At 39.4% G+C, this 23,621-nt stretch overlaps 1 protein-coding gene across 5 annotated transcripts; it reads right to left on the minus strand.

Moving 5' to 3' along the window:
* Positions 1 to 8: 8 nt before the first annotated feature.
* Positions 9 to 22,578, minus strand: LOC127058580 (acyl-coenzyme A synthetase ACSM3, mitochondrial-like). Of its 5 annotated transcripts, none has more exons than XM_050968733.1 (15): positions 22,442 to 22,578; positions 20,936 to 21,049; positions 18,824 to 19,099; positions 15,543 to 15,753; positions 13,980 to 14,187; positions 12,606 to 12,749; positions 11,578 to 11,749; positions 9,056 to 9,135; positions 7,482 to 7,605; positions 6,874 to 6,954; positions 5,646 to 5,747; positions 4,650 to 4,777; positions 4,413 to 4,512; positions 3,722 to 3,841; positions 9 to 1,608 (listed from the first exon to the last, which is right to left on the minus strand). In XM_050968733.1, the coding sequence occupies exons 3-15, from the start codon at positions 19,043 to 19,045 to the stop codon at positions 1,522 to 1,524; spliced, it is 1,779 nt and encodes a 592-aa protein (XP_050824690.1). In that variant the 5' UTR covers positions 19,046 to 19,099; positions 20,936 to 21,049; positions 22,442 to 22,578; the 3' UTR covers positions 9 to 1,521. The 5 variants fall into 5 exon arrangements, with proteins under 5 accessions (XP_050824690.1, XP_050824694.1, XP_050824693.1 ...); XM_050968737.1 differs by having other exon boundaries at positions 11,578 to 11,734; positions 22,442 to 22,576; XM_050968736.1 differs by lacking the exon at positions 20,936 to 21,049 and having other exon boundaries at positions 18,824 to 19,095.
* Between the last annotated feature and the right edge of the window lie 1,043 nt (positions 22,579 to 23,621).

Here is a 23,621-nt window from a genome sequence, read left to right on the forward strand (position 1 = left end):
AGTAAAGATAGTTTTAAAATTATTTTATATAGTCTTTATTACTGAAATGAAATAAAGATAAACGTAAATTCCTGTGTCATTTTAAGTCAATAAACTTAAAAGTACCATAGCAAAAATGTTAACCCTTCAGTTGATGTAACATTTATTTTTCTATCAGTCTATCTCTATTCTCACATCATGTTCATTACACAGTGTCTGGGACAGTCAAATGTTGTGTCAAGGCAGATATTTAGATACCTGTACTTCATTTAGTAACAGAGACTACCTTGTAAATCCACCCACTTTCACAAAATGAATACTTAAATTCCAGGATCTTCATAAGTGAAAACTCAATTTTGGGAAGATTTTCCTACCCTAAAAGGAAATTTTAGGGAAAATATTTTTATATATCAGTTCCAACCACTGCTTACTGTGAACATAAATATGAATGCTTAGAAGCAAAAGCATAGCCATTGACTTGAAAATGTATGTGTAAGCCCTAGATTACCAGTTTACCAGGGTTATGGGTACATTAAAAATGTATGATAGAAAGAGAAATGGTTGTAGTGGAAAGGATGAACCAAAAACATCTGGGAGCTGTGAACCAGGAGTTATGCAAACAGTGAGTAGAGATGCTTATTGCATGTGTATTATTTAAAACTAACAAATACGGAAAACTACTTATGCGGGTTAATTTTCTTTACGATTTTTTTTTAATAAATATATTAACACTTAAACTGAGGAAAGCCTTGCACCACACTTGATTGCCCAGAACACAGGAGTAACTGAATGCAGGCAAGTACACTCAAATTTGTTTGTTCCAGGAGCTTGGACATGAACCCTATTGAATAACTGAGCTAGAGGAGCATCTTGGATATTGAAATGCACAAGAACACACAAACTTTGCTATTAAATTGTTATATTCAGCCACTACCACAGACAGTAATTTTTAAACAGGAGTAGGATTTAGGCCAGACATGCAATCATGGATCCTGGTATCATCCTGTCAGAACTTAACAGGTTTAGTGACCTGGCCTGGAAATGTGGACTATCTTGAATAGCAAGTTTCAGTGTTGGAAGATACTATAGAAATAAAAAATAGTGTTTTTGTTTACATGTCTATTTCCCAGCATGCTTTTCTAGTTAATAGCTAGTTCATAGTAGTGCTAAGGTTTGAGTTTTGGAAACATGGGTTTGGGGCTTACTACTATGTACACTGTTTTCCTGTGTGCTTTTATAACTAGACAACTGGAGTTAGAATAACAAAACTGTTTTTTTTAACTGAGACAAAGTGCTTTTAGGCTTTTTATGCCTAGAACAAATGGGAAAGAATGCTCACCAAGGATCTAACCCTGCATTGCTTGCGTAGCCAAAATGTTCACTAAAGTCCATGAAGTTTTAGCTGTGCATACGATGCATGATGATGCTCAAAATTTGTAATACGTCTAATAGGTCAAGAGAACAAAAAATTGCACCATATATCATCAGTAATATATAATATTTTTGGAAGAACAAATTATGGAAAATAAACTCTAGATAATTCTAAGCTTTTCCCCACTCCTGCTTGCGCAATTCATTTCTTCTGATCTTCCCACTGACTGTCTTTGGCAACTGTTGAACAAACTCCACCTATTGGAAAAGAGAAGAAATTACAACTAATACAATATATAGTAAGAGGTAGATAATCTGCTCTACGTGTGTACAGTATTTGCTCTCTTGTACAGACGTGGAAGACATTAAATCAATCCAGTTATGGAAAAGGAAGACATCGTCCATGAGATCTATTATAAGGAGTTTAAATGGATAAAAGTATCAGCAACGGAAAGTTTAGCAAAGGAAAAATAGATTCTTTTTGGATAAATAGATTCTTTTTGGATTATTAAAAATCCTTGAGTTTAACTTTTAAAAATCTGCTGTAGGCCCATCACTATGAGAAATAAACTGATGTTCATGATGTACTGAAACTTTAGTGTCAAACTCTTAAAGATTCTGTTCCTCGGTTTCTCAATGTCATATTCTTTATGCTGGAAACATTTTGCTAGACGGTTCTCCACCATAGAAAAATGTATAGTTTGCATAGAAATTTTTTTGAAGAAATTCCAAAACTGGATTAACAATTGGTAGATTTTATAGTTATAAAACATCAACTGGTTATATTTCAGTGCATCTTGAAATAATAGTTTATGCATCTTTCTGACACTGTTACTATAAATGTTCCTTGTTTAGTAATTTGCTCTTTGAGGGGCAACTCTTGTTCCCTGTACTGAGCCAGAATAACTAAACTTTGTGTTGGGAAGCTCTTTGGGACAGGATCTCTTTCTAGTTACTGCAAGTCGCTGAGTGTCAGTGTGGGCCATTCTATTGCTGCTTTTCAGCCTCAGGTTTCAGTAACCTCTGCAGCTTTTCTGCATCTGTGCTTGAGGAGTCTGTATTATGACAGATCACTTGATGCCACCATCCAGGAGTCTTTGCAAATCTATGTGGGCTTTGTGTTCTGCCCCTTCCATGCAACAGAAATGCTAAAGGATGAGCCTTATGCACACTGCAGGAAAAGCAAGATTCGTTCAGTGCAAACATCCAAATACATGCGTGTGGGCTAAATGGATTAGAGGATTAATATGAATGGCAAATATTCCCCCAGAGCCTATTATAGACATTTTAGAATCTGCAGCATAGGGTTTCTCTGCACTGTTTCCAAATCATAGAATCAAATTTAGCATTGCTTTAAATTTTTTAATATAAAGTGGAGATACGTAGAGCTATGAAATTCAAACAAACATTTGCTGTTCACTTGCTATTCAATGTAGCAGAGAGGGCGAAGAGCGAGGATTTCTATTTCAAACATCCATTGGCCGTTACAGTAGAGCAAAAATGAAATCTTGTGAGTCTGGAGAAGACAAAAGGATAATTTGAAGAGAACCTATTTAAGATAGGAATGCATTCTGAGGCAGCACTGAAACCACAGCTCCCAAGTAAGTGTATATTTTTTCGGAGTTGTGTGTCCTACTGCTCTCAATTCCCTTCATCTTCTATACATTTTTCTGGGTCTCTGTACTATCCTTGTCACTCTGGTATATGAACATCTACAAAGAGTACATCATAAGTTTGCAAAAAATAAACATTGAAAATGTGAGATGTTAGAATAATTATATTTACTCACCTGTCCTCTGTTAGATTCTTATGATTAATCATGGCAGAATTTGATTTGGTTTTTTTATAATTTTGACGTAATATCAATGTTTAGTTTTAAGCATTTTTTCAATGTTTATCAATTTCAGTTTTCACAGGGCACAAGAGTATTGGTTTTAAGCTTTTTCTTTTTTACATTTTTCACAGTTGTGGGAAATGATGGGGGCATTGGAGAATATTTAGTGACAGTAGATGTTGAGATTCAAAAAGTTAAAGCTTTATAACTTAAGAACAAACTGTCAACATCACATGTCAAAACACACAAAGTAAATATGCTTAAACTCGTTCTCAAGCAGCATTTTTTTTTCTTTGCCGGTCTTTAAATTTCGATTATTTTCATTGGAAAATATTTTGTTTTTGGTTTGGTTTATATGTACGGTAAAATCAATGTTTACTGACATTTACCGATAGAAATCTAAACCTCTCAAGCCTGTTTATAATTTGTATGGAGGAGGGGGAATATAATAAAGCTTTTGTACATGGAAGTTCTCTTATGCCACTTGTTGACTAAATGTAATGTAATTCTCTAAAATACTTATGGTTAATCACTTACTTTTCTAGGATACTTGTATGGAGCAGTGACCTTTTTAACGTGGTCCTGTAGCTCTTGAATCAGTTTTTCTGGATCATGTGAAACATAGTCAGATGCCAAAACAATAAAGGCTTTCACGACCTTAAAAGATTAAATGCTGATGAAACAAAATGCACATAATACAGTACAAGGTCTTAATGTTTAACAAAATTCACTTGCTGACACATTACAAAGTAACTAATTTACAGTGCAGGCATAAAAAACTTCACCAAGATGAATGCCCCATTAACAGTTTGAGTCCAGCAGCTGCTTATATGTGTAATATACTGGAAGTGGAGTAAATTGCAGCCATCTTGATCTTTAATTTGCAATTTCAACCTATAAGGACTATAAGTCCCAGTATGAAAAATTATATAAGCAGTATGGATGCTCATATGAAGATATGGCATGCTGTAATGTGGGGCCTTTGTGGGATGCACCTCTATATTCATTGTAGCGAAGGTCGCAGTTACTTTGCAATGCAGCGATGGCCCCACTTCAGCCACCCCTATGTCTAGATGATCATTACGAATTTGCTGAGGGCTTTGATGTGAATGGAACGTTTCAACAATTGTTTGGAGTAGCCAGCTGCCTCAGGATTCCGTTTAAGGCTTTTTAAAAATACATATTTCTATAAAAAATCCAAGCACATAAGATATCTTAAGTCCTTTACCTCTCCTCTGATGGGGTCTGGGCTGCTGACAACAGCTGATTCTATTACTGCTGGGTGCTCTATCAGTGCACTTTCTACTTCAAATGGTCCAATACGATATCTTTAAATGAAGAAAAGTCTTTTATTGTTATATACATCTATTAGTTGGTGAAGTGTGCATATAAAACAACTGTGTGTTGACATCATCTGCATTATTTGAGTCCTAACATTGTAATGAATGCACATATAAATTGTTACCCAGCAGAATTGATGATGTCATCATTTCTTCCAACAAACCAGAAGTATCCATCTTCATCTACAATCCCTTTGTCCCCAGTGAGATAGAAATTCCCTTGCAATGTTGCGTCAGTTCTCTCTGGATCATCCTAGTAAACATTAAATTGTATTTGACAAACATTAATCTTTCTGCAAATAAAAGATTATACTCTAATGTATGCAAGAAACTCATTTCATTTTATTCCAGCATTTAATTTATATTACAACATAATTTAGCATGCAAAAATTCAGCCTTGCTGAGTAGTCCTAGCTAAGAAAGGGGGTGTCTGTAGCTCCCTCTAAATCTAACTAAACTGACTCCTGGATTGGCTTAGAGGGGGTAATTTAAACATCAGTGTTTCCTGTCCCTCCCTCATTGCACTGTTGGGATGGCATGGTCACAGCTGGTTTTAATAAATGAAAAGACTTATTAGCTTTAATTTAGTCTGCAATAGTAGTAAAGAGGACGTACATGTGCATTGCTTCTTATCTAGTTTTACTTTCCTTTCAACCATATAATGTATCATATTCATTTTTTCTAGAATGTGGGCTCTGTTAGTGTGACAGCCTTCATCTTTGCAGCACCTGCCATCTGTAACAGCCTTTCTGTAGCTTTTCACTTTAGTGAAAATCTGGTCTGAAAACAAATCTCCCTTTGCCAATTCATCTTAGTTTCCATCTTTTGCTATTCTTTATCCATTTAGTTGTAGTATTTAGCTTTGTAAACTTGTGGGGTGTAGTCTGTACTAAAGAGACTTTGCAGACACTTAGATTGTAAACTCCTTCAGGTGGGGATCATCGTTCTGTTGTGTGTTAGTACAGCACCGTGCATAATGGGGATGGAATCTCTAGGTGTTACCACAATACAAATAATAATGTTTAGTTTCAGTAGCTGGATAGTAATTGAATTTTATAATTTTTGTGTGTTTATATTAGGAATTTAACAAGTGTGCAATTTAAGTTTGTGAAGTTCATTACTATATATTGAGTGAAAAGACAAAAAGGTCTCGTAGGTTTTGTTTTGATGGCGATATCTCCTTCTTCTCCAGGAGGCAGAATATTGCCGTGTTCATCTGTAATCTAAACCCCAACAAAATACAGAGTGGTGTTACCTTGGTGTTTAATTTAAGCCATAATTTTCATTAAGCTAATAAAACCTGCATATTTATTTGGAAATACTGAATTTAAAAAGTCAATAATAGAAGTGACTGTAACCATCAAGAGAAGCTTCCCTTCCTAAATGAAACAGAAGAATAAATTTTCACCTGAAGATTCCAAAGCACTATACAAACATTAATTAAGCTTAGTAACACCCAACTGAGCAAAAAGGTATAAAGCAATTGAGCAGGTGGGAAAACTGAAGTGCAGAAAGTTGCCCAAAGATTTGCCTGCATTAGCAAGTCAGGAGTAGACTATTCCTTTCCAATATCCTCTAACTAACTCTTCCACTGCGACTGGTGTAGGGCAGTGACTCTCAACCTTTCCAGACTACTGTACCTCTTTCAGGAGGCTGATTTGTCTTTTGTTTACTGAAAAATTCCTTACTTTCTCATTTCTACCATATAACTATAAAATAAATCAACTGGAATATAAATATTGTACTTACATTTCAGTGTGTAGTATATAGAGCAGTATAAACAAGTCATTGTATGAAACTTTAGTTTGTACTGACTTTGCTAGTGCCTTTATGTAGCCTGTTGTAAAACTAGGCAAATATCTAGATGAGTTGATGTATCCACTGGAAGACCTCTGTGTACCTCCAGAGGTGCATACCCCTAGTTAAGAACCACTAGTGTAGGAATGTAGTGGAATCACTCAGATAACATATCTATATAGTTCAATGCATCATCATATGCATTTTTCTAGAGAGAGTTTCTCATTCATTGTCGTATCATCCTTCCCTGTGGTGTAACTATTGAATGCAGCCTGGGCTTGTTTTTGTTTTTTGTTTCCCCTACTGATCTTATCTTCCCCTACTTATCTCTACCTGGGACCCAGCCAGAAATTTCACAAACTATCTGATGAAAATTTGTATAATGTAAAAGGAATCTGACTTTCTGGAGAGCTAAACTGAAAATGATTCAGCAGAGGGGGAAATCCTCTCTTTGTCTACCCTAAACTTGCTTGAGCCTCCCTGAGGAGAAATCAGTAACTTCTTGCTTGGAGAAAAAGGTCCCATAGGACTTATAGATCTGATGCACAATACCTTAACGTCATATGCTGGAGACGGCATTCCCATTGACCCTGGTTTAATTTTCATTCCCTTGAATGTTCCGCAAACCAGCACCTACACCAAAAGGTTTTTAAAAGTAAACTCTGCAATCTCATGTATTCAGTTTTTAATTTATATTTAATATACTCAACTAGTCTGGCAAATAAGTTACAGTATATAGCAACCTCTCTGAGAAACAACAATGAATGCTTGATTATAATCATACATCCACAGAGAAAACTTCTAGGGACCAAATTCTGCCTTCAGAATTGTGCTTATAGCTCCAAGTGAAGTGAATGTGAGTTGTGAATGTAAATCTTTAACAGGCAGAATTTCACCTGTGATAAATAGGAAGATGCTTCTGCTGTATTAAGTCCCAATCCAAAGCCCACTGAAATGGGAGTTCTTCCACTGACTTAAAGGGTTTCTGATAAAGGCCTTAATGTTCTGAGTGACTTATTAAAACTAGATTTTTCCATCATCATTTATTATTGCAAGTGATTTTTCCCTCTGAAAGATGACATGACTGTATTTTTCAAATGTATTTTCTTAGCAGTCTGAATGCAATTTACTTCTGTGTTTTTTAAAGCATCTGACTGTACCGTTTCTGTCTGGCCATAACCTTCATAGATATCCAGCCCGGTTTGCTTTTTCCACTGCTCCATCACTTCCGGGTTGATTGGCTCCCCTGCACTCACACAGTGCTGCAGGCTCTTGAATTTATAGCTTTGCATGAAAGAGAAAAACGATGATCAGAGTTTTAAAGGGGTTAAAACTGCCACAGTAAGGAAATACATATAAAAGGCAGATTAGATTCTTTGTGTCTCTTTTAGTAGAAATGTGTCAAAAGGAGTTGATTCTGCAGAGGAATTGAGGAGGAGGGAGAGAATAATCAGATCTTAAATGACATGAGTTGCTGAGTTGGCTTATGCCCTGAAGCATGAGGATTTATATCCTTCCAGAACTCTTGTTTTTTGTTTGTGTGTGTGTTTTAAATCCTCACTACTGTAACTGTGGAGCCTCTCATATCCATAGCAATATAAAGTCTTTTTTTTATTGCTTGGCCTCAATGATACCTTGTGGCAATAAGTTCTACAGGCTAATTGTTCACTGCATGAGAAGTAGTTCCTGTTGTTAGTTTTAAGGGTCCAGACCTGCAGGTGACTCCACATGAGCAGACTCCTGTGCCTATGCAGAGCCACACTGACTTCACTGGAACTCTGTGTACGCAGACCCCTGTACCCACACACAGCTTTTCTGAAGTCAGTAGGGGTCCATGTCGGTGTAGCAACTGTGTGGAATCACCTCCATGATCAAAATCTCAATTTGCTGCCTTCCAATTTTGTGAAATGGCTTCTTGATCTTGTATTTCTAGGAAGGGTGACTAGAATTAGTTGATCTACCTTTTTTGTCCATTCACTATTGTATCCCTTTATCACGTCTCCTTCCTACAGAATATACATAAAATATTTATTGAGCCCAGTTCATTTTAATGGAATTGCATGAAGTTAAACTGAAGATAAATTTGGCACATTGTGAAAGAATGCATGTAAAACTGCAAGTTCCATATTTTACAAGATGTTAAAGATAAAATAGTCTTTCTTATTCTAAGCTTTCAGTAGGATCTTAAAACACAGAAGAGTATTGGCATTCAGCCCTAACGATATTATCAAAAGCTTATTCATGCCATAGTAGCATTGTCATAATCACCAATCCTTGTACATTTCAGTCAAACTGATTTGATACAATCATACCCTTGTAGTTATTGTATTCCAGGAACACCAGTAATGGGGGAAAATATTTTGATTGCCCTACCAACGTGGTCTCTCTGTAAACTCGGACTATAAAACAAAGCTTAAGATCTGATTATAAAAGTATACTTCCAATACTAAAACTCAAAGTACTGTCAATGCTGCTAAACTGCTTTTCAAAGTCTTACTCCATTTCACTGTAACTTGCTAAATTTGTGGGAGTTATATTATCCCCATGTCTCATATTATGGTATCTGACTTTATTTCTAATATGTAAAATTCAAGACATCGAGAAATACACAGCCAAATTTCTGTTGTGCCATTGTAAACCTTGAGTAACTTAATCAAACTAAAAGCAGAATTTGGCTACTGTTTTGGTAAAAAACGATGATCTAATATGATAAAATATTTTGATCATTGTTTACCTGGTCAGATTATGCTGCACAAGCATTCGATAGGCAGTTGGAGCAGAACAGAAGGTTGTGATGGGAAATCTGGACAGAGTCTAAAGAATTTAAAATAAAAACTGTCTAAATGTTGCAACCAAAAATAACAATGCTTCCCACAGTTATTTTAGTCCCAGGGAAACCTAAATGTAAGATATTTATGTATTTACAAATGTAATAGCTCCAACCAATTTATGAAACACATGAGCGTTATGTTGACTAGCCTTAAAAATACAGCTAGTGTTGAAGTCATAAATACTTTTTCATCTTTAAATGGCTTTTATAGTTAGGGTCACATTCCAAGCGTCTTGTCACAGAAGGGTTTGCATTCTCAAAGCATTTCCTTACAGTTACAGCTCTTATTACTCAGAAAACAATTGGAACCAAAAGTATCATCCGTAAAACATTCCTCAAATATTCTGACACTAGCTAGTGTTTTCCAGCCATCAGATTAACAAAAGAATATGCAATTTTAAGGATGCTACCTTATAAGTGTAGCTTCAGCGAGGAGAACATAGTAGTAGGGATGTGGAATATCCCACGTGAAGTGAATGATGCGTGACTGTTTCTCATAGCATCCAAAGTCGTATGTGGAGGATATTATAAAATATAATACCAAGGTCCATTTATAAGGTTAAAAAACTCAGTCTTGTATCATCTCCCTCTTCAGTTTTGAAATATTACAGTTCATGATTGAAATGCTGTGCAAGATGCTCATGTATCCACTACCATTGTTCACTGTGTAATAATAATAGTGCAGAGGATCCTAAAGTGCTTTACAAACTATGGTTCCAGTCCTGCAAACGCTTGTGTGTGTAAGCTTCACTTTAGGACGAACAGTAAATGTTTGCAGGATCATGCACTGTAACTAGGGTTTTGTTTTGGGGGATTATTTATTTCATTTTTCAGGGTTTATTTTTAGCAATTTTTGAGTTTTCTGTAGATATTCAAAAATCAGGGTTTTGAGGGCTTTCTCTTTGTATATATTGTAACGAGTAATGTATATTATGTACATTACTCAGTGTTAGAGCCCCATATTTTTTCAAATGTAAAATAACAATTTTTAGAAACAACATACTGTACTTACTCCTGTGACTTCTGTCCATGGAGCTGGGCCTAGCTCCCTGCTTTGGGCATTGCAACCTGGAGCACAGGGTCACAGCACCACTCAGATTCGGCCCATTTGCCCTTCCAACATGATGGGGGGAGACAGGCCAAATTTGAGTAAGTGGCATTGTGACCTGGCCTGTTGGATTGCAGCACCTCTCTCTCAAATTTGGCTGGTAGTCTCCCTGTCATGACAAAGGGGTGTCTGAGCCAAACCTGAGTGGCGCAGTAATCCTCTATGCACCAGCTTGCAATGCACAGAGCAGGGAGCTGGGCCCAGACCTGTGCAAGAGAGAGGCTCCTACTGCATGGTGAGTACAGGGTGAGTTCTCTCTGCACCACCCCTCACAGCCTTCAGCCCCCTGGGGGAAAGATCTAACACCGCCTGGACCTCCCATCGCAGAGGGAGGACCCAGCCCCCCAGGCCTCCCACAATCAAACAAAAGAAAAGAAAATCCCTCAAAAATAAAACAAAAAATTATGAAAAATAAAAAAAATGTCCTGGGCTCTGCTCAGTAGAGCGGTATAGACCGTAATGAGTAATCTCTTTGTAATGTTCCCTAATGCACTTTAACACAGCACTGTTTCAAACAGCACTACGTTAACATGCACTAAGGAACCTTTAGTGTGCACCAGCAGGGACTATACAGACCAATTAATCATAGAACTGGAAGGGGCCTTGAGAGGTCATCTAGTTCAGTCCCCTGCACTCAAAGCAGAACTAAGTATTATCTAGACCAGTGCTTCTCAAGCTATCTGATGTGGGGGACCGGCAATTTTTTTCCCCAATGTGCCAGAGACTGGTGCCATATTATTATCCTATTTGATGCTCTTATGAGGAAACTCGCTGCGGACCGGCAGCCGATGGCTCGCGGTCCGAGAAGCAATGATCTAGACCATCCCTGACAGGTGTTTGCACAATCCATTAGTGTGCTTTAGAAATCACATCCCCATAGTCCACATGACTGCTCCAAATAGATAAGCCCTTAGTTACAAGTAAGCATATTCAGGGTTTTTCTGGTGTTTACTGGATTAACACTGATATCTTGTTCTTTCTTTTATTTTTAAATCAGGGGTGTTTTATCTCTGTTTATTGGTGAAAACCTCAAATCAGAAGCTAACTATAAGGTCTGCTCAGCAAAGCACTTACGCACATGCTTACCAATGTGATTCAAGCACCTAATTGAAGGTAAATGGGTGCTAAGCAACTTGTTGAAGCAGGACCTATATAAATATATATCACTTCTAAAATGTAATTGGTGACCTCTTTGGTGAAGAGCTGCAGCCAAGGAGCATGTTGTCTGCTGTGCAGTGGGAGAGGTGAACATCTGGGCAAGAGCAGCAAGGGAAGAAAACCATGCTGTTAGGAAAATGCCGTTGTTCTTGTAACTTACATCTAGGACAGTGGTTGGGTCAAAACGTGGCATGCTATGTACAAACACACATGCCCCTTGAATCCATGGAGCAAAAATGCTACTCCAAGCTGACTTTGCCCAGCCTGTGTCTGATGTATTCCAGAGTATGTCGGAGGAGGTTAAATCCAGCCAGTACCTGGTAAAGAAAAATCTGTGAACAATTTTTTTAAACAGAATGAATATAAAAATGATAACAGCAAAAATATTACTGGGACAAACAGTCACTATCTTGTCTTAATTGAGATTAGTGAACAGCTGAAACCCCAAACAAGAGTAAGCCACCGAACATGGCCACTGTGTCATTATTATAGATTAGCTTTGCATTTTTTCATTAAAATATTGAACCAGTACAAAGACATATGATGTCTCAAATACAGCATCTTGAATTCATATTTGTGAATAGGGGATTTTGTTTAGTTTGTTTTTCGGGGGTAAGAGTTTCTCATTTTACTTTACTTTTATTTAGTGTTCTCTTATCTATGATTACTTGCAAGTCATAGTGGAATGTACTACAGTATCAATGTTATTTTCCTAAGATAAAATATCCCATTTGCAAATTGAGCTTTCATAAAGTTATCTTGCTTTTGTGGGAAAGGTTCAGTGCATTTCTTATATGCTATGATAAACCCATGCGTTTATACAACCACAAACTTTCTCTCTTTATAAAGGTCCTTACAGATGCTTTATAAATCACCTGATCTTCTTTGAATATGCAGTAGGAGAGGTTCCCTTCTCAATAGAGAGTGTTGGATTTTTTTTTTTTAAGATAAGAAAAGCAACTACATACCAGTGCTCTGATTCAAGGTAACCATAACTGGCTAGTGGAATTACTCAAAGTAATTCTTGTCTTCTGGAACAATAATCTTGTCATGAATTAAATGGAACTTTGATATTTTCTAAGCTATTGAAACAGAGAGATATTAGTTTAGTGCTATGCTGCCTTCACTTCTGCCATGTGACCATTTTGAAGAAATACCCATGTGGTTTAAAGCAGTTATGATCCATACCTTCCATTTACAGTCAGTCCAATGCCGTAACTACTGTGGGAATGTTCAGTCATTTTTGGAGCCCCTGTTGTTCCACTGGTAAAAAAGATGGTCATTGGATCTTGATTCCTCGTGGTCACACAGCTGTGATCAGCATTAGCGTTTCTTTAAAAAATACAAGATGGTGAATAAAGTAAGTAAAAAAAATATAACGTATGGATCCCAGATGATAATCAAATAAAAAAAACTCTTGCAGAGTTACAAGAGACGGTGTTTATCTGCACTGAAGGGGTAGCTTTTTCCCAGGTTTATCTTTAGAGAAGTGTGACTACATATCAGGGATAATACACAGAACTTGGCTGCATATTAACAGGTCAGATGGCATGAGATCTGGCTTAAAAAAAAACAAACTGCAAACTTTACATTTCAATTTTCCCCTTTTTTCTTTCTCTCGCCATCTGCAGTTAAAATTCTACATTAAAAGAAAATCTTGTGATAGTAATCAACTACAAGGGATGTCTACATTTGAAATTAGGGGTGTGATTCCCAGCTCTGTGCATTAAAAATAGAATTTTAGGCTAGCTGCCCTGACTATGTGTCTAAGGTTTCTGATGGGCACTTATTTGGGATAGCTAGCCCATCTCACCGCTTGTGCCTCAGTGGCTGCATTCTATTTTTAGCACTCTAGCTTGATGAAAACTAGTGCAATTATGTATCCTCAAGCTGGAGATCACACACCCAGTAGTGAGCCTGGCCATATACCAAGGAAATAAGTGGGAGAGTACCTTGGCTCCACCCACCCACACCACCAGTAAGCACAGCTGAGCTGGGGCAGTGAGCTATACCAGGGAAAGCGTTAGCCTAATTATTAAGAACTGAGTGTGAGCCTTTGATCAGTATGTTCACACCTTTGTGAGCTGGGACCATGGAATCAATGTTATTATCTGACCACAGCATTTCCCAAGTCTTTAATAACTGAACCCCACCTTTTTAGGAAAATAAAACCAATCGTGCTCCCATTTTAGCGCCACTATGTTGGCAGGGCAGCATGGGGAAAAGTAGCATTGCCAGTGCTCTTTGCCAACAACCCTCAGCTAGTCCCTTGCATCCTCCATGGGGGGCGCTCCACCCCTGGGGAAATGCTGCCTGAACATGTATTTTGTGGTTAAATACTAGTTCGTACACACTAAATACAAACAAAACGGGCACTGTTTCTGGTTCCTAACAGTCAATAGAATTACATTCTCATTGGTATTTTTTTCCAATGTTCATTTCTCCCCCTTCTAAATAGATGAAAATGTTTCACCATATTCGACATTAACTTATTATTAACAAACCAGCCACCAGGGTTTTCTTTCATGTTACTGCAGCACTTTGACAGTGGCAGCTACTCACGTAAATAGGTCTTTAAAGTTCAGCCATCCTTCCCTCTGGTCCTCTGATACAATTAGCTTGAATTTCAAAGACTGGCATTCGGACACAATGCAATCTACAGCTGGTGCCAAAACATCATCAGTGATAATACACTTTGGCTTTGATGTTTGTACTCTATGGAGAATATCTTTTGCTGTCAACTGTGTTGTCCCAGGAATAAGGATAGTTCCTAAAGGAGGAGCCAGCTTTAAAATGTAATAATAGGATTGTACAAATCTGTTTACTAAATTCTTCCCACCTCACTCTTACTATAGATCCACTAGCTTCAGAAGTTATATCTGTGAATAAGTGAATCAGATTTGGCTCTATTTTTGTACATATCATGCTTTTCACAGACTGAATTATAAATTAGGATCAATATAAATTAGCAAGTACTACCACACAAAATGTCTTTAGCGTAGTGGGATAAGAGAAACTAGTAATTGAAAGATTTCTCTCATATGGAAATGATATACTTGTAAGAATGATGGGGTGAATATTTATTAATAAGAGTCGATGGGTTAATGTCTCTTAGGAGTTTGATAGCTTCACCTTCCTCCTTCAAACAATCTCTTCCTTCCATTCCTACTCTTCATCGTATATCTCATGTTTTACTATGGGAGCTAATTAGCAACATAGAGAAAACTTCAAGCCCTATATAAAAGACCGTATTCTACAAGCAGCATGTGTCTATATGTATATTTGTGTATATATATACAGATTATTAGATATATGATTGGTTGTACTAGAGAGGTAGGATGGACTTGTGGATAACGGTCTGGGCTTGGACTCAGAAGATCCGATGGGCTTGTCTACGCTTACCGGGGGTTCAACGAGTGGCAATCAATGCATTGGCGGTTGATTTAGTGGGTCTAGTGAAGACCCTCTAAATCGACCGCAGACGAAGTTACACTATTCACATAACTCAAATTGTGTAACTTAAATTGAATTTCCCCTGTAGTGTAGACAAGGCCTTAGTTCTAGCACAGATTTTCTCTGTGACCTTAGGCAATCACTTAGGGCCTGATTTTCTGAGCACTCATGCCTCCCACTGAAATAATTAAACTCTCTGTGTCTCACTTCCTCATCTGTAAAATATGGATAATACTTCTCTGCCTCACAGGGGTGTTGTGAGGATAAGTTATTAATGTCCATGAGGCACTGAGATACTTTGAGTTTTATTAAATATTCAGGCTTAGAAAAGCCTAAATATTTAACAAATCCCATTGGCAAAAACTTGGCCAGACAAACAAATATAAATGTGTGCTATTGCTGTTGCAAGCAGATGATGGATACATTGGTAGTTTGTCATGAGCAGTGGAGAAGGACAGTGATACAGGCACATGGGATAGTAGGTTTTTGTTAATGGGAGAAGTAAAGTGTGGCTGAAAATCCAATAGTACAAATGAAGACACATCTTGATGTTACAAGCATTTTTAGCCATACAGCACTGATGTTTCTCATCATGGATGTGTTTGTAGTTTTGACCTCATTAATTACTGATTATTCATGATTTCATTCATAATTCCTATTATTTTTACTAACCTGTTCGCATGCAAGCCACATTTATTAGCCACCATTCTGGTATCCGGGGTAGAAGCAGCATAACTCTGTCTCCTTTCTGCAGACCACATACCTCAGAGAGTACATTGGCCACTTTTCTGGAGTGGAATCCAAGTTCCTCAAAGTTCCACCTCACCTCATCACCTTTATCGTTTACCCACCACAGGGCTAGCCTTGTAGGCCTCTTTCCTTCCTAATGAACGACACGGTATGTTGTAAGTACTTAGCCTGATATGCATGTAACCGTCCCTCAAGTCCAACTTTCCAAGACAGAGGAACGTTCATTACTTATACACAAAGGCAGAAATCCTCATCCCACTGAAATCTGTAGAGTTTTGCCATTGACTTCAATGGAGCTGGGATTTCACCCCAGATTTAGAATAGTCTATAGATGTCAAGTTCCTTTTCTGAAGCTAACACATTAGATAATGAGAAAATGCTGCACAATGGCTAGTGCAGAAAACTAAGGGTCACTTTGGCTCTGGCCATGCTTATGTTTTCCAGAGTGGCCTGTATCTTTGGATGCCTCAGAGTTTGGGGGGTTGTACCCAGATAGATACCTGCAGCCTGGGTTTCAGACGGGTGGAATACCCGCAGCTCATACTGTCTTCAATTGCAGTGGGGGGTGCTCAGCACTTCTTAAAATTAGACCAAAGGTCCAAAAATCTAAACACCCCAAATCAGAAACTCCTTTTGAAAATGCAAATCTAAACCTCTCTGAGTCTGATGCTCCATTTGTCAGCAGAGGTTACTGTGTGTATTGGGGTGTTGTGTGGATAAATTAACTGATGCTTCTAAGGTGCATTGAAATCCTTGGCTAAAACTTGCTATTGAGGGACCAAGTGTTATTTATGAATAGAGTGTAGGTAATGCCTAGCATGCTAGCGGAGATCTTCACTGGTGTGGAAGAGATCTGTACATACTAAGAACAAGTTCCATTTCAAGATAATATAATGTGTAATCATCAGGCACTGGTAACAAGGTGAGTAGATTTTTATTTGTGCATTTTAAGGAGAAATCCTGCGCCTCCTTCCTTGGCCACAGACCTTTTCTTCAGATGTTGAGCCTTGAAAAATTTTGCTTGCATCATGTAAAAAGTTGTCTTTTCTGCCCAAGAATGATAACCTCATATTATGCAATAGTGATGGTTCACCCCCATTTTTCCGACAGAAAGACTGAGACACATTTTGTGATGTGTCTATGGGTCTAATCCGGCATCTCTTCTACCTATTACTAATATTTGTCTTATAGTCATGTCCCCAATCCAGACTGAGGTCCTTCTGTGCTAGGCGTTGTACATACACACAGCCCTGGTCTACACTACGAATTTAGCAGCGTTAGATCTATTTAACCCTGCACCCATCCACACAACGAAGCCATTTTTGTCGACTTAAAGGGCTCTTAAAATCGATTCTGTACTCCTCCCCGATGAGGGAATTAGCGCTGAAATTGACATCACCGGGTCGAATTTGCTGTAGTGTGGATGCAATTCAACGGTATTGGCCTCCAGGAGCTATCCCAGAGTGATTCATTGTGACCGCTCTGGACAGCACTTTGAATTCAGATACACTAGCCAGGTATATAGGAAAAGCACCAGGAACTTTTGAATTTCATTTCCTGTTTGGCCAGCGTGGCGAACTCAGCAGCAAAGGTGACCATCCAGTCTCCCTAGAATGTTTCTACACTCCCCCATCATCTCTATCCCTGAGGTTATTGCAGATTAGAAGGTGAAAAAAACGCACTTGCAATGACATGTTTTCCGAGCTCATGCAGTTCTCCCGCACTGATAGGGCACAGCATAATGCATGGAGGCATTCAGTGGCAGAGGCCAGGAAAGAATTGCTGTGTTTGCTTAATGGCAAAAGTATCATGCCTTGCTAGTGATCCTGCCCGAGCCAGGTCACTGTGTCACATGCACTCCGCGCTGTGTCAGCCTTGGGCGGGGGCATGACCGCTTTGTGAGCACGAAGGCCATAGATATAGACATTGCATTAGGTAACTTCTGTAGCTAGAGAAAACATTCCTGCCAGTCTGGGGCTCCATCTGCCGGCTCCGCTCAGCCCACTGCCTGCCTGGCGTTCCGATCATCCAGACAGACAGCGGGCTGAGTGGATTCAGAGGATGGGACCTGGAAAAAAGGCACAAAATGATTGTCTGCCATTGCTTTCAGGGAAGGAGGGAGGAGGGGGGCTGACGACATGTACCCAAAACCACCCATGACAAAGTTTTTGCCCCATCAGGCATTGGGAGCTTAACCCAGAATTCCAATGGGCAGCAGAGACTGCAGGAACTGTGGGATAGCTACCCACAGTGCACCACTCTGTAAGTTGATGCTAGCCGCAGTAGTGAGGACACACTCCTCCGACTTAATGTGCTTAGTGTGGACATACGCAATAGACTGTATAAAATCGAATTCTAAAAAATTGACATCTATAAAATTGACCTAATTTTGTAGTGTAGACATAACCATAGAGATAATTCCTGACTTGAAGAGTTTACATTCTAAGTAGACAAGAAAGATGAAGGGTAGCAAGTGAAATTTGCAGATGGGAATTGAGGCGCAGAGAGGTTAGGGCTTGGTCTACACTACCAACTTATGTTAGTATAACTGTGTCACTCAGCGGTGTGGATTCCTGAGTGATGCAGTTATACTGACCTATCTCATGGACAGCACTATACTGACCTATCCCATGGACAGGTGTGGACAGCACTATGTTGATAGGAGCTCTTCTCCCATTAACATAGCTACCGCCTCTCAGGGAGGTTAAGTGCCTATGCTGACAGAAGAAGCAATTCCATCGGTGTAGGTAGCATCTTCACTAAGTGGTACAGAGGTGCAGCCCCCCGGCGCAGGCCTGTAAGTGTCGACAAGCCCTCTGTGATTTACTCAAACTCACACTGGAGGACAGTGGCAGAGTTCAGATCTTCTGAGTCTCAGGGCAGTGTTGCAATCACAAGACCCTCTTTCCTCTGTTACTCATGCTCACAGTCTCATTGCACTCAGGGAGGCTATTCAAGTCAGCAAGAGCTATGAGTGGGCCCAAACGCAGTAGAGCATCTATAACTATGAGTGGGCCCAAACGCAGTAGAGCATCTATAACTAGTCCTGGCTGTTAGTCCTATACTCCAATGGCACTGATCTCTGAACTGAGAGGGTTACCAATCTGTAGCCAGAAAGTAATATCACTTGCTTCTACTAACTATGTTTTTCCTCTGATACCCAACATGAAAATCTTAGCATAAGGAAGTTAAAGGAATGTTACCTTTTCCATTTCAGTCCATTTGTCCAGCACATCAGTTGCGAAATTGAAGTACTCTGGCACCTCTGGTTTGTACTGTTGTTTTAAGGATTCATAGTTTAAAAAATTCTGAGGGGCTAATACCCTGTAGCCTTTTTTAGAGAATTGGAAGGATGTGGTCAAGGGAGTCCACAGGAACCTAAAGCTTTGGGTTTTCTGTAAAAACTGCATGACAGCACAAGCCATAATGGATCCTTTCAGGTTATTTTGTATTCAGGATAGTCTTTGTGGACCAGCTATCTGAAATACACACAAAATAAACAATTGCCATGTGGTTTCAAAATAGAATGAAAATGTCCTTCTAGGTCAGCTATGAAATACACCTCTACCTCGATATAAGGCTGTCCTTGGGAGCCAAAAAATCTTACCGCGTTATAGGTGAAACCGCGTTCTATCGAACTTGCTTTGATCCATGGGAGTGCGCAGCCCTGCCCCCCGGAGCGCTGCTTTACCGCATTATATCCAAATGCATGTTATGTTGGGTAGCGTTATATCGAGGTACCGGTGTAATTGAACATTATAATGCACTTTCTTAATTAAAAAACCCCTGGATTAGCATGTGCCCCTCACTTTGAACTGTTAAAATATTGTTACAAATGTATAAGCTGGCTGTGTTATGAGAGTCTTTTACTGCAATTGTTCTGCTTCACTACAACCAGAAAACAAGTAGGGCTGAAGATCACCTATTACAGGCTCTAGCTGTCCATGATAACTGCCACCCCCTATCACACTGGTTTTGTTTAAAAAGTGTGTCAGTGTTTAGTGGGAGAAGACTCATAAAGTAGCATTCTGCATTAGTCACCAAAGCAGGGATTAAACCATTGCCACCTATATAAAACACCTGTAGCCCCTCAATCAACCATGTATTCATAGGTATTTCAGAGTCAAGAAGAATATGTGGTCATGGCAAAGCCCCCCAATGTATAGGCAGCAACACCTCAAGTAAAGATGGCACTTGTAAGAGGTTTTAGCAATGGAGGGACTGTTTCATCTCACACCAAGGTACATGAGTAACTGCACTGTTGGGAAACTTGTGTAAGTGAGCACAAAATCAGGCAGAGTGGGGAAGATTTTGGAATACTATCTTCTTTCCAGGGTAAATATGATCAGTGTTCAGTCCCCAGCTTGTGTCTAGAGGTGGAATGACTCAAAAAGATCAATGCATACTTGCTATAATGATTGTTCTTTTTAGTACACCTCTACCTCGATATAACGCTGTCCTCGGGAGCCAAAAAATCTTACTGTGTTATAGGTGAAACTGTGTTATATCGAACTTGATTTGATCCGCCAGAGCATGCAGCTATGCCCCCGCAGGAGTGCTGCTTTACCACATTATATCCGAATTTGTGTTGTATTGGATGGCGTTATATCAGGGTAGAGGTGTATTTCACAAGCTGAAGTAGCTATTCATGGAAAGCAGAACTAAGTAACAAATCTATTCTAAACAGGTTCATATACTGCCCCCATCACTGTAGTAGCTAAGTGCACCTTCCAGTATTGCAGTAAGCAATGTTACTAACATCTGTCACCTGTGGTCATTCTTTCTCTCTGCCCCTAGATTGTGCTATGTGTCTATATCAGGGGCAGGCAACCTACGGCACGTGTGCCAAAGGTGGCATTTTCAGTGGCACTCACACTGCCTGGGTCCTGGCCACCAGTCCAAGGGGCTCTGCATTTTAATTTAGTTTTAACTGAAGCTTCTTGAACATTTTAAAAACCTTATTTACTTTACATACAACATTAGTTTAATAGTATATTATAGACTTATAGAAAGAGACCTTCTAAAAACGTTAAAATGTATTACTGGCATGAGAAACCTTAAATCAGAGTGATAAATGAAGACTCAGCGCACCACTTCTGAAAGGTTGCCGACCCCTGGTCTATATATTTAAAGCACTGCTCTTGGAATCAAAGTGGTGGTAAGAGTAAACTCTGGTTCTGCTTTAGAATTGAAAACCACAATAAAAATGCCTAGCAATAGATTAGGGGATTCAACGTGCACACGAAAACAATTCTACCACCAGGTAGAAGGAAGGAATTAGAATGGGGAGAGGGGGTTAGCCACAGAGGATGCACCTTTTAATTCATTTATGTCTGCTGGACAGCCTGGAGATAGTCATGCTCCACCCTTGGGATTGCTACAGCAGTGACTTGTAAATCCTGGGCCCATGGGACACCATCACAGAGAGACTAATATATAGAGACAGAAGGAAAATATCAGCATGAAAAATCTGAAACAACCACGTGTTTAAACCTCAGATACAAAACTGTCTAGGAGTCATTTATACTCATTGGTGAATTTGCAGTTGAGGACCTGATTCTGCATCCCTTGAGCACTGAAACTCTAATATCCAGAGCTGTCAATGTGGCACCATTCATGGATATTAATATTCACATTTAAAAAAACATACTCCAGCAGCTAATATTTCAATTGCAATGTATAATCGAGAGGCCCGGGTATTGCTATGCTATTGCAAGTGCATGAACATATTTTACAGTCCAATCACATTAACTGTTGCTTTTGGCTGAGTGTAATCTGAATAAACAATAGACAATGCAAAGCCAGAATGTAAGAGATTGAAAAATAGCAGGGAACACATTGTTCTGCAATGTGTCTTGTGTGAGTTACTGCCTAGCCAGAGCACTACCTGGTACAGCAATATGTTTAGTAACTTGACTGTATTCTGCAAGAAGCAGCATTGTCCCGTTTGCCAGGCACAGCATAATAACCTTTGGCCATGCTTCTGATGGACACAACTCCGCAATGAGGCCAGCAGAGATGTCAAGTAACAAGATTTTAAATGTCTCCTTGAAACACATGCCGCAAAATTCATCCTCACAAGAGGGAGAAGTTTTAAAAACTTACTGATAATCGATCCAAAGTGAAGGACTCGCCAATATCCAAAGAGCAAAACCTAGCAATAAATCTGGAAACACTGAAAGAGTCTAACTGGATAAATATTTACCCAGCGGCTAAACACAGTGTGCAATGCCAAGTTTGTTCAATGATGTTTGTACTGAATAAACAGGCACCAACTAAGGAAAAGGAAGAGGTTTGGGACAAAACTGATCTGTGGTGTTCAATCTGCACATGAACTACAAAAAGACACAGGAGAGACTCGCCTTTGTAAAAGAGTGGGAAAGCTAGAGAAAGAGGACCGACATGAACAGATGAGAGGAAAACTAATATTGGCACTACATCAAAAATGTCCCTGGCAGCTCCCCAGGGGGTTCAGTCCCCTTTTGCCATCCCCAGAACCAAACCTGATCTGCACCTCTTTCAATCATCCTCATTGTTTAAGAGACACCCGTCATTTCAGACCCAAGTGCCCCACTGCCTTGCACAGTTGGAGCGGCCTCTCAGAGCTGTCCTAGCTGATGGCCATCAGAAACCTTAACTAGACCATATCAGGCCTTAACTAGATTTAATGTAATAGACCACATTGACTGTGCGAAAGTAATGACTCCCACAACATCACACACCCCTTGTTTGGGGTCCCTGCTACGCACCATGTCCCTCAGAGACACACAGATAACAGCGCGCTGCTAACACTGAATGTAGCACGAATGCTCCAGACTCACACAAAGGGCTGCCAAATCCTACAGGAAAGAAGCTGATGTTTTTCTGCACAACTCTGTAGCGCGGTGGACAGTGCAGGATATCCTGTTCCCTCCCACCCAACAACTCCTGAGGGACTCCAGCTGTGCACTGATAAAGCATGCTAAGAGCCAAGACACACCCTCTCTGGTCTGCTTGGAGCACTCACAGCCTCTTGCTCCAGCCCCAGGGAGTACACAGTGTTTGTAAACTCCTCCTGCTGCTGGACGATCAACCCTTAGCCCCCAAGTGGTGAAGCAACACTCATCAGAAATATTTGGATCGTCTGATTCTGTGGTTGCAGGATACACGGAAAGAAAACTGATGTCGCTTTTATACATTTTAGCATTTATGTCACGTGTCTTTCTCCACAGGAACTATCAGCTGTCCTGCTTTTTGACCATGCCAGACTGGGGCAACCTGCATCAGGGGAGAATAGATGTTAACTGTCGCATGGAAACCTCCACAGTGTCTAAAAGAAACGGCTCTAGAAAGATTCCTCCAAATAAGGGAGTTGCTCTCTCCCTCACAGTTAGTGAGACATACAGCAGGTCTGCATGAGTGAGATTTTAAATGTTTCTTTGAAATATACCCAGAAAAATCCTTCAACAGAGGGGCATAGAGGGGCATTCGTCCTAAGGAATCCTCAAATGAAAGATTAAATTGCCACAAAGGATGCATGAAAGTTAATAGAAAATGATAGAGAAACTTTTTTGTTTTTTTGACTACATGGTCAGCCAATGTGCTGAGAACACTTGGATGAGAAGCTTTTATGGTTCAGGAATAAAATTATACTCTCTGTGACAACCTAATCTCTTTTAAATTGTTTATGTGCATCGTTCTTTTAGATGAGGCATAAAGCTGGTTTCCGGGCTACATGCTGTCATTTAGAAATCTCATGGCACTTTTCACAAGAGTAGGGCCCTGAATCCGTGTCCTAGTTAAATTCAGATTGGATAATTAAATTCTGCCTACCTAATACTCACCAAGCAGCAGCATCTGGAGAAATTATTCTTTGCTTTGTGTTTTTCAATTGTTTTGTAATGTTACTATGTGCTCTAAGAAGGCATCTATCACCATTCACCCAGAGGTAGCTGGCTGCTGCATTTCGATACAGAGTGAAGTGGTTCCTTTATTAAAAACCCATCTTGCAAACACTTACAT

Source organism: Gopherus flavomarginatus, chromosome 9 (assembly GCF_025201925.1).
Source record: "Gopherus flavomarginatus isolate rGopFla2 chromosome 9, rGopFla2.mat.asm, whole genome shotgun sequence".
Classification (NCBI taxonomy): Eukaryota; Metazoa; Chordata; order Testudines; family Testudinidae; genus Gopherus; species Gopherus flavomarginatus.